The sequence below is a fragment of the Macrobrachium rosenbergii genome, chromosome 49 (assembly GCF_040412425.1).
Source record: "Macrobrachium rosenbergii isolate ZJJX-2024 chromosome 49, ASM4041242v1, whole genome shotgun sequence".
In the NCBI taxonomy this organism is placed as follows: Eukaryota; Metazoa; Arthropoda; class Malacostraca; order Decapoda; family Palaemonidae; genus Macrobrachium; species Macrobrachium rosenbergii.
This window is the reverse complement of record NC_089789.1, coordinates 28,836,106-28,848,605: the sequence shown is the minus strand read 5'-3', so window position 1 is coordinate 28,848,605 and position 12,500 is coordinate 28,836,106. Positions and strand designations below refer to the sequence as shown.

Sequence of the window (12,500 nt, the reverse complement as noted above, 5' to 3'; positions counted from 1 at the left end):
GAGGAAAAATTAAGAAAGGAAAATGGAACAACACCAGCAATTGTGAAAATATCACTACTAGTAAACCAAAAGCTGTGAATAAACTACATCCAGTGGAAGAGCGTAAAATGACCCTCTACAGTGGAGTAACAGTCACCTTCAGCCTCTGCTTCCTTGCTTGTATCAGTTCAGGTAAGGATATTGAACATTTTCCATTCAATATCAGGATAATTTTTTTTTAAAGTCTAGCCATGGGCTTTGGGCATTTAATAGTTTCATATGTCTCGGCAAGGAACACAAAGCAATTTCCCTTTAGAGTTAAAATAGCCTTTTTTTTGTTTTTTCTTACACCCAGCCTCGGGGCAAAGCCTTTTATTGTTTCATATTTTCCGACAGGGTTATTGAACAAATACATTATTTTGCATCCAGCCTCGAAATTCGGTCACTTTACCGTTTCCTTTACTCTGGCGACACGACGGACATTGAACGAGTTTCTTTAACAGTTTTTTTTTGCCTCTCCTGTCCAGGAATGGGTCTTTTTATTGTTTCATAAAATTTAGGAGAGGAGCTTTGATCAATTCCATACGACATTTTAGACAATTTTTAATTTTTTTTTTTCAGCTCTGGACTTGGATCCTTATTTGTACAATTTTATTTATTTATTTGCTAAATTTTTTTTATTAAAATTCATTTTTGTAATTATACTTCTTTATTATTTATTAATTTGTATTTAATAATTACAAGAAACTCCGAGAGTATTTTAAAGAAACAGATATCATTGGTTTAGTTTTTCTAACAGGCATTGTGTTTAGTATATGTTCATTTTTATTTGTTTGATGTTTTCCCACCATTTGTTTAATTAACTCTTGTATTGTGTTCTATTTACCTATTTGACATAACTTCTTTTTTTCCACATATGGACGTTGATTGTTTACAATTTTCAGTGTTAATAAATAATAATAATAATAATAATAATAATAATAATAATAATAATAATAATAATAATAATGCGGAAGAGTCGTTTTACTCCTACAAATATTACTGTTGGTTTATGTTGATGTCTTTTGATAGAATTGCTATTTTTTACTCAGCCATTTGTTTCTGGTCTCAAGATTTTCAGTTAACCATACATTAAAATCTGGATTTACTCAGAATTCAGTTTCTTTACTATTCTACTGTCGACGTTTTTGTAACTTAAATTTTTCTTATGCTAAGTTACTTTCCCGTTATCAGAATATATGTAATTAATTTCCGTAGTTTTTATTATTTTTTAAACTGCCCTATGAATAATATCTTTTTCCCGCCCAGTTTTTCTAATTTCTAATAGTGTTGGATTCCTTTTCTAAACGACGCCTCTTTGTATGGCCTAATTTGTCAATTATTGACGAGAAAACACTGCCTGTTAACGATTGATCACGAAATTCTATTTTCAGGATAAAATATTCCTGAAATTTAATCATGATCTGATAATGAAGTTAACGTTTTCTTTTTACATGTCACAGTAGAATTACTTATTTTATTACAGATATTCCATTAATCAGCATTTTTTTCTAGAATCATAATAAAGTTTTTTTTTTATTTCGAGCCGAGGTCTTTGAACGAAATCCTCTGCAATGAATTCAGACTACCGGATTGCTTTGTATCATCTTCCTCAGAAAATTTTTTTACCAGAATTGATTTCGAATATTTTACCTCTTCACTTCGTTGTCTTTCTGCCTAGGCGAAGACCCATTATCAATTGCACTTTAACCGCTAAGGTTTGTTGCAAGTTTCGGTAACGCTAATTTCTTTTTTCCAGTGTGTGTGTGTGTGTGTGTGTATTTTTTGTACAAGGCAGGAGCTTAATACTTAAGCTCAACCTCTCTTTTATCCAGGCTTAGCACCGTTAACACTTTAGATATCCATAAAGCGCCACGTATATCTCTGTATTTATTTTTGCGTTTAACAACGATACCTCATGGGTCATAAATGCCATTTTTAGACTTACGGTCTATTCAGCCCCTGCCCAGCCTCTCTGACAACTGGCCATTATTCAACACCTGCCCAGCCCCTGACAACTGGTCCTTATTCAGCCCCTCCCCAGCCTCTGACAACTGGCCATTATTCAGCCCCTCCCCAGCCTCTCTTACAACTGGCCATTATTCAACACCTGCCCAGACCTTGACAATTGGCCCTTATTCAGCCCCTACCTAGCCTCTCTGACAACAGCCCTTATTCAGCCCCTCCCCAGCCTCTGACAATTGGCCCTTATTCAGCCCCTCCCCAGCCTCTGACAAATGACCCTTATTCAGCCCCTACCCAGCCTCTCTGACAGCTAGCCCTTATTCAGCCCCTACCCAGCCTCTCTGACAGCTGGCCCTTATTCAGCGCCTACCCAGCCTCTGTGACAAATGGCCAGTATTCAGCCCCTGCCCAGCTTCTCTTACAACTAGTGATTATTCAGCCCCTGCTCAGCCTCTGACAACTGGCCATTATTCAGCCCTGCCCAGCCTCTGACAACTGGCCATTATTCAGCCCCTGCCCAGCCTTTGACAACTGGCCCTTATTCAGCCCCTGCCCAGCCTTTGACAATTTGCCCTTATTCAGACCCTGCCCTGCCTCTGACAATTGGCCCTTATTCAGCCCCTGCCCACCCTATGACAACTGGCCCTTATTCAGCCCCTGTAAAGCCTTTGACAATTGACCCTTATTCAGCCCCAGCCCACCCTCTGACAACTGGCCCTTATTCAGCCCCTACCCAGCCTCTCTGACAACTGGCCCTTATTCAGTCCCTGCCCAGCCTCTGACAACTGGTCATTAATCAGCCCCTGCCCAGCCTCTTACAATTGGCCCTTATTCAGCCCCTGCCCAACCCCTGACAACTGGCCCTTATTCAGCCCCTGCCAACCCCTGACAATTGGCCCTTATTCAGCCCCTGCCCAGCCTCTGACAACTGGCCATTATTCAACCCCTACAAAGCCTCTGACACCTGGCCCTTATTTAGCCCCTGCCCAGCCTCTCTTACAACTGGCCATTATTCAGCCCCTGCCCAGCCTCTGACAAACAACTGGCCCTTATTCAGGCCCCTGCCCAGCCTCTGACAGCTGGCCCTTATTCAGCCCCTGCCCAGCCTCTCTGAAAACTGGTCATTATTCAGCCCCTGTCCAGCCTCTGACAACTGGCCCTTATTCAGACCCTGTCCAGCCTCTCTGACAACTGGCCATTATTCAGCCCCTCCCAGCCTCTAACAATTGGCCCTTATTCAGCCCCTGCCCAGCCTTTGACAACTGGCCCTTATTCAGACCCTCCCCAGCCTCTCTGACAACTGGCCATTATTCAGCCCCTCCCCAGCCTCTAACAACTGACCCTTATTCAGCCCTGCCGAACCTCTCTGACAACTGGCCATTATTCAGCCCCTGCCCAGCCTCTGACAATCGTCCCTTATTCAGCCCCTGCCCAGCCTCTCTGACAACTGGCCCTTATTCAGCCCCTGCCCAGCCTTTGATAATTGGCCCTTATTCAGCCCCTGCCCAGCCTCTAACAGTTGGCCACTATTCAGCCCCTGCCCAGCCCCTGACAACTGGTCTTTATTCAGCCCCTGCCCAGCCTCTCTGACAGTGGTTCTTAACCTTTTTCAATGTATGCACCCCTTTCAAATCAACAGTCAGTTCTCGCACCCCCTGAATTGCTGAAATAAAAAATAAAAAAAGCTAAAATACCACGTGTATCCTGTACACGAGTCTGTTGCAACGTTGCCAATTCAGTAGGAAATTACGTGTAGATTTATCTATAGCTCAGAGCACTGCTGTAGCAATAATAATAATAATAATAATAATAATAATAATAATAAATAATAATAATATTATTTATTTGTTTTTGATTTTGTTTTTGTTTTTTTGCAGAAAAAATAATGCGCATATAAAAATATATTTATGTTTAATTATTCATAGGCATCCTCGCACCCCTTAGGAACCGGCTTCGCAGACCCCCACACCTGGTTAAGAACCGCTGCTCTACGACAACTGGTCTTTATTCAGTCCCTGGCCAGCCTCTCTAACTGGCTCACAACGTTAAAAAAAGGACGGTAATGAAATAGTTTGACAGTAATATACTATTAGGTCGAGACTACAAATACCGACCTTAGGAATGTTACGTACGTTACTCGAACTAAGATGCTTCTATTCTGCATACTTATATGGGGGCCAGTTGTAAGAGGCTGGGCAGGGGCTGAAAGAGGGACCCGTGCCCAGCCTCTGACAACTGGCCCTTATTCAGCCCCTGCCCAGCCTCTCTGTCAACTGGCCCTCATATACGTATGCAGAATAGAAGCATCTTAGTTCGAGTAACGTATGTAACATTTCTAGAGCCAGGACTAGAGTAGTCTCGACCTTACAGTATGTTACTGTCAAACTATTTTATTACCGTCCTTTTTTAACGTTGTGGGTTCTCCAGTACGTGAAAGAGTTATCTTGCCTCTACATAAAATGCATCAGAGTCTAGCGTCACTGTTCAAGTCTGAGGAACTTCTTGGTAACATCTGAGACGACTTTACATTTAACATAAATGTCAGCGTTAAAAAATGATGAGATCCTGTTACGGATGAAACGCGCCCTCTACAAAAACCTCCCGTTTCATGGGAAAATTTATGGATGTTTCAAATGCAAAAGCCAATGATAAAAGAACGCACCTTTCATAAAAACCTTTCGTCTCATGGAAGAACTTAAAGATATTCACATTGAGTAGTCTATAATAAAAGACGACGCTGAAATAACAACGTAGTAGAAATAAAATATAAACCTTAAAGAAAGAAAAGCCTTTGAGTTTCGTGTCTAATTCAGCATGAAAGACCATCACAGCAACAAGATGCGAATAGAACGCAACCAACCGAGACATGCTGATGAAAGACACATTGTCAGTAAATCACTTTGATTCTATGGAAGCTTCAAATCCAGCTCAACGGTTTACAAAATAACAAACGAATTATTATTATTATTATTATTATTATTATTATTATTGATCAGAAGATGAACCTTGTTCATATGGAATAAGCCCACCAAAGGGCCCATTGACTTGAAATTCAAGCTTCTAAAGAAAATGGTGTTTATTATTATTTATTAAATTATTATTGTTTATTATTATTATTATTATTATTCATAAGATGAACCCTATTCATATGGAACCAACCCACAGGGGCCATCGACTTGAAATTCAAGCTTCCAAAGAATATGGTGTTCATTATTATTATTATTATTATTATTATTATTATTATTATTATTATTATTATTATTATTATTATTATTATTATTATTATTATTATTCAGAAGATGAACCCTATTCATATGGAACAAGCCTACCAAAAGGCCACTGACTTGAAATTCAAGTTTCCAAAGAATATTATGTTGTTCATTCGGAAGTAACAGAAGGTAATGAGAAGTACAGAAAGAGGAGATCAATTATTAGAAAAAAAAAAACAGATGAATTAACAAATTAACAGATAAATAAATAAATAAAAATGTAAGTAAAATATTAAAGTACAAGTTGAATTGTATAAGGGTAGTAATAAGTGATACAAAGCCAAAATTAAAATGAAATATAAACAAGTAAAATATTGGCCGAAGTTTCTTCGGCGCGATCGAGTTTTCTGTACAGTGTATAATGCTGTAAGAACATTTCAGCCGCGGCCCATGAAACTCAGCCACAGTCCGATGGTGAACTGTGTTGCTGGTACTTATGTCGGTGTCAGACGTGCGATCATGGCTAATTTAACCTTAAATAAAATAAAAACTAGTGAGGCTAGAGGGCTGCAATTCGGTATGTTTGATGATTGGAGGGTGGATGATCAAAATAACAATTTGCAGCCCTCCAGCCTCGGTAATTTTTAAGATCTGAGGGAGGACAGAAAAAGTGGGGACAGCCAGACGAAGCCGTCACAATAGTTTTCTTTTACAGAAAACTAAAAGTACGGACTTCAGATACGAAAAAATTCAACTCAGCCACCCTATAAACGACAGACATTTCCGATTTTCTTCTGTCAGTCTTTCATTCACATTTGACCTTCAACGAAGCTTGCATAATTAAACTCCATACAGCCTTGACAACGTTATGTCGTCGAGGGAACCATTAAAACTTCAAACAGCTCTCATCAACATTTCAGGCGATCCGGGTTGAGTGCAATTACGGCCCAAGTGACATTTCTCTTTCCTCACCCCTCGCAACCTTTTCTTCAAAGCTAGATTTCGTGAGTCGTTTACATACAGCTCGTATCAAAGTGTATATGTATGTATGTATATCTATGTATACACACACACACACACACACACACACACACACACACACACACATATATATATATATATATATATATATATATATATATATATATATATAATAAATAACTTGATATGAGCTATGTATATATATATATATATATATATATATATATATATATATATATATATATATATATATATATATATATATATATATATATATACATATACTGTATATACAATTTCTTTATTTACTTTTTCTGTTCAGTTGTTGCCACCGCCTGTGAACTTCAATAATGTCAACATGTCTAGCAGGACAAAGAATTATTGTTTGTGTTCTCTGTCTCGTATTTTTCAAAGGTCGACCTCTACCTAACCCCTATTAGTTTAGACTGATTTGGTTCCCTTTGCTATTCATGACAAGTTTACCTCCAAAATTATCATAACTATAAAAAAATATATGCAAGAGAAAACCCAGAAGAAATTAACAAATGAAGACCAAAAATATAAATAAGACTGAACAGACAAATTAATATTCACGAGAACAGCAAGACAAGTCGGAAAAATTGAGGCAGTGGTGCATGACACAGCATCCTTCAGACTTTATTTACTTCAGCATCAAGAACATGCCAGGGAAGACTTCCCCTCACTCTTGATGTTTAGCTTTCCAGCCTGAAGGCATCTCTCATCCCTCCCCGGCTAATAGGTATTTCCTTATTAATTTCCCTCGTACCCCATAATAAGCTTTCTGGCCCTCTCCTCATAAGCTACCCTCCTAGTCTTGTGTGGATCCATCCTTCTTCCCCTCGCGAGCTTCGTCTTTTACTTATAACTTCCTGTCCCCCAACAATAACGTTTGGTCTTATTTTGGAAGCCTCTGTTCACTCCCTACCTTATGAAATTCCCTTACTTCCCTCTCAGGTTCCTTCTCCAATAACCCCATTATATAGGTTAACTTTATTGTTCGTCTTGCATGCATATTTCTCTCAGTATCTCTCACGCTCAGTCACTCAACCTTCGTTCACTTTCCAACACGTAACGTAACCTTTCGTCGCTTTCTCTTAACCTTCTCCCATCTTTTCGTAACCTTTCACCATCACATGACATTTCCTCGTCATGTGATAACCCTGCTTCCCAACCACATAACCTTATTTCACCAACACAATATTTTCACAGCACGTAACCTTTCCTCGTCATGTGATAACCTTTCTTCTCAACCACATAACATTTCCTCCATTCACATAACCTTTTCTCGACATGTGATAACCTTGCGTCCCTACCACATATCCTTTTCTTACCATCATATAACCTTCTTTCACCATAATATAACATTCCTTTCACTATGCATAACCTTTCTGGCCATCACACAGCCTTCTTTCACCATCACATAACATTATTTTCACTGCACGTAACCTTTCCTCGCCATCACGCAGCCTCCTCTCCCCACCACATAACCTTTCCTCTCCATCGCATAACATTTTTTCGCCACATAAATTTCCTTCTCCACCTCATAAGCATTTCTCGCTTTTTCGTCGGTTCAAAAGCTCAGCTGACAATTTCCACCATTCGTTCAAATCTCCAGTTTCACTCTTTGGAAATATCCAGAGGCTAAAAAATCCATTTGGTGATACGCTATTTTGTCATCATCTAATGGAGTGAAAACTTCGAGATTAAGGTTTAATATCGGATTGACTGCTTAGATTATAATCGTAATTATGAAATATCTATTTTTCTTCATTAATCACATGCAAGAGTGATTTTGATTTACGAAAATGGAGAAATTTCGAGTGACTCAAAAATCATTCATGTGAATTTACAGCCATCCATCCATACATACAGACATACAAGATTAATATATGCTTCATCAATAAAATATATATATGTATGTATATATATTACATATGTATATTATATTATATTGTATATATATACACACACATATATACATATATATATACATACATACCTATTCTCTACAGTACTCATATTAAATTTTGTTGTTTAAAGAAAAATACGTTGACCTTATTCTGAAAGTCATTTTGTAATCGTATAACTTTAAAAGATGTTTCATACTTCAAAACAGAAAAGGAAAAATAACACAAATAGCTCTTCATTTAGCGACAGACCACAAGACAGCCTTTGACTTGATTTTTTGTGAACACGTGTGTATTCGTGTTCACATCGAAGCTTATTTAAGGTAAATGTTTAATGGGAACACCATAACAACATGAATTCGTATATTTCTATTATACAACAAATACCTCAACGCGAAATAAAATGTATCACTTTCATCATATGGCTATGTATGCTCTAAAACCTTTTTCGCGGGGCACAAGAGGACATGAAGTTCTTTAAAAAGCTCATAAAAATCTTTTAAAAATTATTTGTGGGACTTGAGCTATTTTCAAACCGTGTCACTGGACATGAAGTGTCTTTAAATCTTTTCACTGGACATGTAATAATCTTTAACATGGTTAGTGAAGCATAAGGTAATTTTAAATCTTTCCTGTGGGCATGAAATGACTTGGAAAATTTAACGGCGCACTAAATCCTATCTTCGGAGATTTGAAAATCAATATTTCCAGAAGATGAACTACTTATGGTGTTCCAATTGACGCAGAATACTTTTAGGTCAGTATAATAAGATTCTATATATATCTGTCACAACAAAAAATGTCTCGCAAGACTTTTTGCTTTAATTTGCTATTATTTTCCGAAGATTTTAGATATTTATGGCTGTTGTCGTTGACAGCTGTCGCCTAGCGACATCAGCATCTGTCATGAAACACAGGATGAGTCAGACATTAAAAAAAAAATAATGGATTTAATATTAATGATGTTACACATCATAACTGAAAATACTTCCCAAAGGAAATAATCCATCCATTATCTTTCATATTAGATATCAAACAGCAACTAGAAATATTTCCTAGTGAAAATTATAGACCTCGTTACACATCATAGCTACAAACATTTCCCAAGTAAAACTATAACATAGTACACCGAACATCTATTCTGAAACAGCATAAAAGAATACATTTCTTAAGGCAAACACAGTAACACAAAACATCCATGTAAAATACATTTAAAAATGCCAAGGGAACAATATTACATTTTGTTGAAGATTGTAAAGCAACATCAAACGTTTATCATGAGATCCAACAAACACCAAACGTTTCTCACGGAAAATAAGGCAACATCAAACGCTTATCATGGGACCCAACAAACATCAAACATTTCTCACGGAAAATAAGGCAACATCAAACGTTTATCATGAGACCCAATAAACACCAAACATTTGTCATAAGACCCAACAAACACTAAACGTTTCTCACCGAAAATAAAGGGCAACATCAAACGTTTATCCGGGGACGCCTCATAACCCAAACCATTTGCCAAGGAGGATGTTAGTTACTCGTCCTTGACTACATTCTCTGTCCTTCTCTTTGCAGGGTACTGCTTGCATCAAGGGATAAACCAGAGATGGTGGAACGAGAGGCCGAGGCCATACTTCACCTCGACCTCACCCTCGAACTTGACGGTGCTCTCGGGGCAAACGGCCTACCTCCCTTGCAGAGTTCACATGCTGGGGGAGAGATCGGTAGGCATGGACGTTCAGTCTCTCTCTCTCTCTCTCTCTCTCTCTCTCTCTCTCTCTCTCTCTCTCTCTGTCTTGCAGTGTAGGGGCCCAGAGAATATTAATTCTACTATGAAGCTGAATATAATTTGATGTCTCCTTTCTCTGTCTGTCTCGCATTGTATGAGCCAGAGAATATTTATTCTACTATAAAACTGATTATAATGTGATTCTCTCTCTCTCTCTCTTGCAGTGCAGGGCGCCAGAGAATATTTATTCTACTATAAAACTGATTATAATGTGACCTTTCTCTCTCTCTCTCTCTTTCTTGCAGTGTCGGGCCCAGAGAATATTTATTCTTCTACAAAGCTATTATAAAATGATCTCTCTCTCTCTCTCTCTCTCTCTCTCTCTCTCTTGCAGTGTAGGGGATCAGAATATTTATTATACTATGAAACTGGATATAATTTGACGTCTCTCTTTCTCTCTCTCTCTCTCTCTCTTGTAGTGTAGGGGACCAGATAATATTTACTCGACTATAAAACTCATTAGAATGTGGCTTTTCTCTCTCTCTCTCTCTCTCTCTCTCTCTCTCTCTCTCTCTCTCTCTCTCTCTCTCTCTCTCTCTTCTAACACCAGTGCATAATGGCAACCCAGAATGCTTTTGCAATTTGAGAACAATGCTTTTCTTGAATGCCATATAATTAAAAGCTTTTCCATTCAAAATACCTATTATTAGCTCCAATGAACTGAAGCGACCAAAGAAAAGTAAAGAAAAATAAAAAAAATTACATAACCTCTGATGAATTTGTTTGTTATATATTCAATGAACTCCCTTACCTAGCCCACGTACAAAGAAGACAATAAAAAAGGCAAGGAAAAAGTGGAGGGTAACAATGATAAAACGATAGACTTGACCTACATACTGAAGAACGGAAGATTATAACTGTCACAGAAAACGCAAGAGGGAAGCGAGTTCCAAAGCTCCACAGAGTCAACGGATGAGCGGCTAGCCTGACGGGTTGAACTGGGAAATTGTTATCCCAAATGTAACTGAAACTTACTATACACAATGCCAGGTCATATTATTCTTCCTATAGTCATTAGGCAGCAAAAGAGTAGACCTGTACTTTTTGCATATATGTAACCGGGAAATTGAAAAGCTTGATTGTCTCCTAGCGTCATCAGCCATAATTATTTAAGCTTCCTGGACACCTGGCACTTTCTCCCTGCTTCTGTGTTGTCTGATTAACACTCAGGTAATTTCCCCTCTCTGTTGCTTTCTCTTCTTAGCTAACAAATGGCAGATCCGGGACAGAAGAAACATTGAAACATTTATATATATATATATATATATATATATATATATATATATATATATATATATATATATATATATATATATATATATATATATATATATATATATATATTTATATATATATATATATTTATATATATATATATATATATACATACATATAGAAATTTATATATATATATATGTATATGTATATATATATATCTATATATATATATATACGGCCTTAAAGACAGGAAAAACTTTTGGCCGTCGCTTGGCCCTGAACATTCGTAATATATATATATATATATATATATATATATATATATATATATATATATATATATATATATATATATATATATATATGTATATGTGTATATATTCTTTTCTATCTTGAAGGTCGTAGCAACGTCAAAAGTATGTAGTTTTCCCAAACTCAAAACCAAAGGAGAGGCAGAGATATTTAGATTTTTTACTTGCTAATATTGTTTCAATTATTAAGAGACACTCGCCTTGCAGGTTACCTGGATGCGTGGGAGAGATCTCCACATCTTGACAGTGGGTGTCTTAACCTACTCGGCCGACGAAAGGTTTCAGGTAAGATGGTCAGTATAGGAAATAATGAACAAACAATCTTGTATGCAGTAGAAATTAACTTCATACTTACATTGGGATCGCATCCAGGACTCTTAAATGAAAGACAATGGCGCTACAAGCTGATCCACACAGGTCATACAAATAAATGGAGCCCAACTACTTCTGCACCTGGGTTCGATCCCAATGCGAGTTAGAAAAAAGTTAAGAACAATGTGAAAGGGGGTAAGTCCTGAGGATATGCGTTCAGGAAGGGTAATGCCTGTGTGAAATAGATGGTTCTCAAAGTGGAATGTTTATGAATATGGAGAGAGAAAATGTCGAGGAGAAGAGTTTGTGAGATTATGTCTCAGAGCATAGCAAATGAAGGAGCAATTTGCTTGATGAAATGGTGAGAAGAGAAGTGGCTGGAAAAAGCGAATATTGAGAGGTTTTAGGAGAGGAAAAGGTGGACTTGATGCTATGCATGTAACTAAGATAAGTGAGCTAGATAAGAAGAGAGTGAGAACAGCAAGGAACTAAAGACTATGAAATGGAGGAAGAATACGGAGGGTTTGCAAAATCCAAGGATGAGTTTTTTATGGGATAATAAATAATAAACTGGGTCGTGAAGTGGTTGACGTTTGCAGATGATACATGGTTGACTGGAGATAGTGAAGACACCCTGCAGGAAATAGTGAAAGATTCAAGAAGTATTTTCAGAAGAAAGTGGAAAGTAGGTAAGAGCAGGAGTCAGTTTATGTGGGTAAAAAGAAACCAGGTAGATGGTGTAAACAGAGAATGCAGAAATCAGGAA

The 12,500-nt window shown here is 37.5% G+C and overlaps 1 protein-coding gene and 1 long non-coding RNA gene across 3 annotated transcripts in view; one reads left to right on the top strand and one right to left on the bottom strand.

Annotated features, from left to right (window-relative positions):
• LOC136832217 (uncharacterized) overlaps nt 1-12,500 on the bottom strand; it is a 106,937-nt gene that overhangs the window by 78,342 nt on the left and 16,095 nt on the right. The window lies entirely within an intron of this gene.
• LOC136832216 (peroxidasin homolog) overlaps nt 1-12,500 on the top strand; it is a 44,214-nt gene that overhangs the window by 22,391 nt on the left and 9,323 nt on the right. For both annotated transcript variants that reach the window (XM_067093047.1, XM_067093046.1), the window contains exons 2-4: nt 1-171; nt 9,680-9,828; nt 11,630-11,707. The exon at nt 1-171 is cut by the window's left edge. In XM_067093047.1, coding sequence (XP_066949148.1) covers nt 108-171; nt 9,680-9,828; nt 11,630-11,707 — 291 coding nt within the window. In that variant the 5' untranslated portion in view covers nt 1-107. The remainder of the gene's footprint in view (nt 172-9,679; nt 9,829-11,629; nt 11,708-12,500) is intronic.